The 4,336-nt window shown below is 36.5% G+C and overlaps 1 protein-coding gene across 1 annotated transcript in view; it reads right to left on the bottom strand.

Annotated features, from left to right (window-relative positions):
• Window positions 1-1,313: 1,313 nt before the first annotated feature.
• LOC106951739 (carbohydrate sulfotransferase 15) overlaps window positions 1,314-4,336 on the bottom strand; it is a 21,530-nt gene continuing 18,507 nt past the window's right edge. The window contains exons 5-7 of the mRNA XM_015039426.1: window positions 3,795-3,951; window positions 2,251-2,398; window positions 1,314-1,799 (exon numbers count right to left, since the gene is read on the bottom strand). Coding sequence (XP_014894912.1) covers window positions 1,600-1,799; window positions 2,251-2,398; window positions 3,795-3,951 — 505 coding nt within the window. The 3' untranslated portion in view covers window positions 1,314-1,599. The remainder of the gene's footprint in view (window positions 1,800-2,250; window positions 2,399-3,794; window positions 3,952-4,336) is intronic.

Genomic DNA, 4,336 nt, shown 5'->3' with positions numbered 1-4,336 from the left:
TTTCCCAGTTGAACCTGGGAGAATCTGAAAAGTGCCAAACGAACAGAGCAGCTTACTGACATCTGACTTTCTTTCAAAGGATTGAAAATGAAACAGGATATTCTTTTTTAGTTTCTGAAAGGAATGGTCTGCCCTCTGGTGGATATAGTCATACTTCCAGTACTATTTAATGTTTTTTGAATTTGGAGTATGATACCATATTCAAGTTAAAGTCATGCTAAATATTTATATGTAATCACAATAATAATAAATTTTATTTATAATGGCCTTTTATATCAAATTGAGATTCTGACCACCACCAGCAGGACACAAATGATAAAGATGATATAGAGGAGTTTTATGTAATTTGTTTTTTTTGTTCTTTTATGATTATTTGAACTAACAAACAACTTTGAGTTTTAAAAACTGGAATTTAATTCAAAATTTGAATCTAGGCCTGCACCAATTACAGTTTTTATGGCGGACAGCTGACCTGACAAAACAAGTTCCAGATGCTTATGTGCATTAAAGCGCTGTTTTCTACATTTTCATTTGCTTTTTTCATGTTGATCAAAATGTATTACATGGGTCTCTTGAATAGTCTGAACCTCCACAACATTTAAGCACAAGTTTGCCTCATAAGTCTTTATGTGAAAAATGGTTGAACAAGTTGTCAAAATGTGTTTCTAAACATTTCCATTGGACTTTTTTTCTAAATCTGTCCTAATTTGGTTCATCGCTCCCAGGTGAATCCAACGTAGGTAGATGTCTGAAGCATTAAATCAACCAATGGTCAACCAGTTTTCTGAAATAACTTAAACCATCAACTGGCCAAGTTTATAGCGTATATAGCCAAAGCACAGCAGGATGTTGCACTTTCTTAATTTTCAGCTTCTGTTTGAGAAACAGAAACTTATGATGAGTTCTGTTTAAGTGATTCTTGATTCAACAGGTTTGCTGTGGTAGCTAGTGAACTTAAACTGAAGAATGCTGAATATATGTTTTATTTTGTTTAAATTGCCCGTAGGTATGTCAAGGGCTAGCAACCTCTCCAGGATGCACTCTGGCTTAGATGACTCAAAATAGACAGTGAATATAAGTATTTATTAGACGTCTCACACTCTCAGCTGTTCTTTTATTGTAGTGGCATGTAGGTTACAGAAGAGGGCGCTGTTGTCTTAGTAATCGGCTGTGTTTGGCTGCTTTCATCAGCGTTCACACAAATTTCTGACTGGAATACCAAACTGAGACTTACATAGATTTTTAGTTCTTTTTTAATGTTGTTTGTATTGATCAAACCAATAAAGACAGAAGAGATGAAACCTTATGTTCCATATTTGAAATTCACAATTTAATTTTATATGTCTGGACACAAAACGGAGAAGTGAAGATCTCCCAGCATCACTTACAGTCTATCATTCTTCCTCTCTCGCACACAATCACACAAAAACGCCACACTTGCTTGTGCTGTTATTTTCTATCTTTGATTCATCTCTGCTCTTATAACTTAAAAATAATTTACATTAAAATACTTTGATGTTCTTTTCATGGGCACTTAAAAGAGATAAACCCCAAAATGGGGCTCTGCGTTCTTCCTTCTTCTTGTTGAAAGAAGTTCGTTCAGAGTTCGAAATTGTTTTCCCAACGGAAGGACTCTTTTTGCAGCACTTTTGCCAGTTTCTCATTAAATGGTTTGTAGAAGTCCTGCAGGATTTCCTTAGTTATAGGCAGCATGGGTCCCAGGTTCTTGTCAGCTGGTCTCCTGGTGTTTGATGCTGGGCTTCTTGTGATTTGTGACTCTATTTCTTTTGACAATGGCCCTGTAAAACACACAAATAACTCTGTCACTTCACTTCTTCCTGCAAGCAGTAATAAAGGACTGCCACTTGACTGTAAGAAATGACCACTCAGAGAAAAAAAAAACGTATTAAACACGCAAAGCTCCTTGCAAAAGTATTAATATCATTTAAGGTTGTTCCCATTTTGTAAGGTTTCATTTGGATTTAATATAATAGACAAACACAGAATAACTCAAAAAAAAAAAATTCATTTAAGGCGGAAAAGGAAACATTGTTTTAAATTAACCAAATAAGTCAATATCGTCTTTCACCACAACTACAAGTTTTTGAAGGTATGTCTCTCCTATGATAGTTTTACCCCCTTCTTTTTTTCTTTTATTTTTTATTTTTTGCAAATGCTAAAGCTCAGACAGAGAGTGCCTGTGAACGTGAATTTTAAGAGCACTGTCCAAAATCATTAAGTCCTACTTACCAAGATTAAGAAAATCAAAGACTTTATGCAATGTGTCTTTCATGTCGAAGGCATGGTCTTCCAGTCTCAGGACCAGAATCTGTTCTCTGCTGAAGACAGCCAGCCAGTCAATTAGGTACACAACGTAAAGGCCGACTTGCAGTCTCACCTGTTGGGAACAAAACAAGAGAAGCAACCTTAGATCATCCGGTTCTGTTTGGGATAGTGCTTTCTCTGTAGGGGAACATGGTGGTGCATGTAACCTCTTCTTTAAGAGAAGAAGGAAAATATTTTTGAAGCTTTCTTCGCTCCTCCATGTGAATCCAGTGTATGATCATGGGAGTAAGTGCACATGTTTATTTTGGGGAGATGTGAGCGATAATGTTGTGGATGGGTTGTAATTTTACAAACACAAACAAAACATTGGCAAGAGACTCAAAAATCCACTCCCGCAGGTTGCCTGTTATTATTATTGTGTGATTAGTAGTAACTAATAAATGTTAGAATATTTTAAGAAATAATGATATTTTTGAATGTTTGCACTCACATAATGAAATAGACCTTTAAAACTTATTTTAGGGTATTTTTGTCTGTGTGTTTCTTTAACTTACTAAGCAATTTAAAGTAGATCTTAGTGATTCCATAAATAGCCTAATTTCTTATGGAACATATCTACAACTCCTAATAATTTTATTCACAGCTTTTAGGTAAAGTATTGAATACTTTCTACCATTGATTCAAGCCTATTCCTTACTGAAACATGTCAACAATTCAATAATATTACTCTTTTGCACAAAAGAGTAATATTTTGTGCAAAAGAGTTTATCCTTCAGATTGATTTTGAGAAGACCAACTTACTTTTTCTTATAGTCTGCGAGAATGTTTGATGTATGAACCCCGTTTTAGATTAGCACGACCAGGTCACTGATTACATCTAAAACCAGTAATTTGACTTCCCAAAACGTCCTTCTCACTTTAGTTTTAGGCTACCTTAGGTCTCTTGCTGACATTTGTCTTTTTTATTAATCTGACACTACAGCGCAAACAGCTGGGAGTTCTTTTCAACATGCATTAATAACTCTGATATCAATGGACAGACTTTGAGAACAGCTGCAGAGAGCAGCCACTGCCCTCACGGGGTCACCAAGCTTGTTGGAGGCAGCTGGAGAGCAGGACCTCTAAATACCAGACAGTTTCTGCGTGGAGCCAAAAAAGGACAGACGAGACTCCTTCTCCTCCTCCAACCCAGTCAGCTCCAGAGTACTGTGGGAAAAGCTGGCCAGGATCCTAATACGAGGGCTCCGAACTGGCTGACTCTAAAGATTTAGTCTGATGGTCTGAAGGAAGTTCATAGCTTTGCCGAACTAAGTTCTGTTGCAGCTAGAGAGGCTACACTTTCTTTTATGAAGGTCCTTTAACATGTGCTAATGAAGTGCGAATTGCCCTCCTTCTTTCCTTCTTCGAGCCTTTGCTACTTGTCTTTTCCCACCATCTTATAAACTGGTGGCTAAATTTCACTTTAAAGGAGGTCTGCCAGACAAAAGGAGGAAGGAGGGTCCACTCACTGGCATTGCGTTGTTGACTGTGGTGTTGTACACACAGGAGCGCATTGTGTATTCCATAAGGCACCCCTCGAATAGCTGCAGGGACTCTGACACCTTCTCATGGAAATCCTCCGCAGACTTATTGGCAATTCCAAAGTAAAGGTAGTCAGAGTAAAGCCTAGAAGAAAACAGAGAGGCACTGTTAACATTTCCTTTTCAGGTTTGTGAAATTCCCAGCTAAAGGCAAATGGATTTCAATTGAATGTATTTTATTTATGGGCATTAAAGAGTAATCTTTCTTTTTGCTCCACGTTCTTAGAAGGCTGCAAGCAATGCAAGAGTGTGAGAATCCTAGCAAGAAATGCCTCCAGAGTATTTTTCCGTAATAAAAAAAAAAAAAGCTACTTTGTTAAAAACTGAACTGGTGACCAGAATCAACATTTTTTTTCAAAAATTCAAAAATCATTCACTCATTAAAACTTAACAGGTTGTATTTTTCTTATTTTATTTATTTTATTATTATTATTATTATTATTATTATTATTATTATTATTGTTTGCAGC

The sequence above is a fragment of the Poecilia latipinna genome, unplaced genomic scaffold (genome assembly GCF_001443285.1).
Source record: "Poecilia latipinna isolate Pla-1442-1.1 unplaced genomic scaffold, P_latipinna-1.0 Scaffold472, whole genome shotgun sequence".
Lineage (NCBI taxonomy): Eukaryota > Metazoa > Chordata > Actinopteri > Cyprinodontiformes > Poeciliidae > Poecilia > Poecilia latipinna.
Note: the sequence above shows the minus strand (reverse complement) of the source record. Positions and strands in the feature narration are given on the sequence as shown.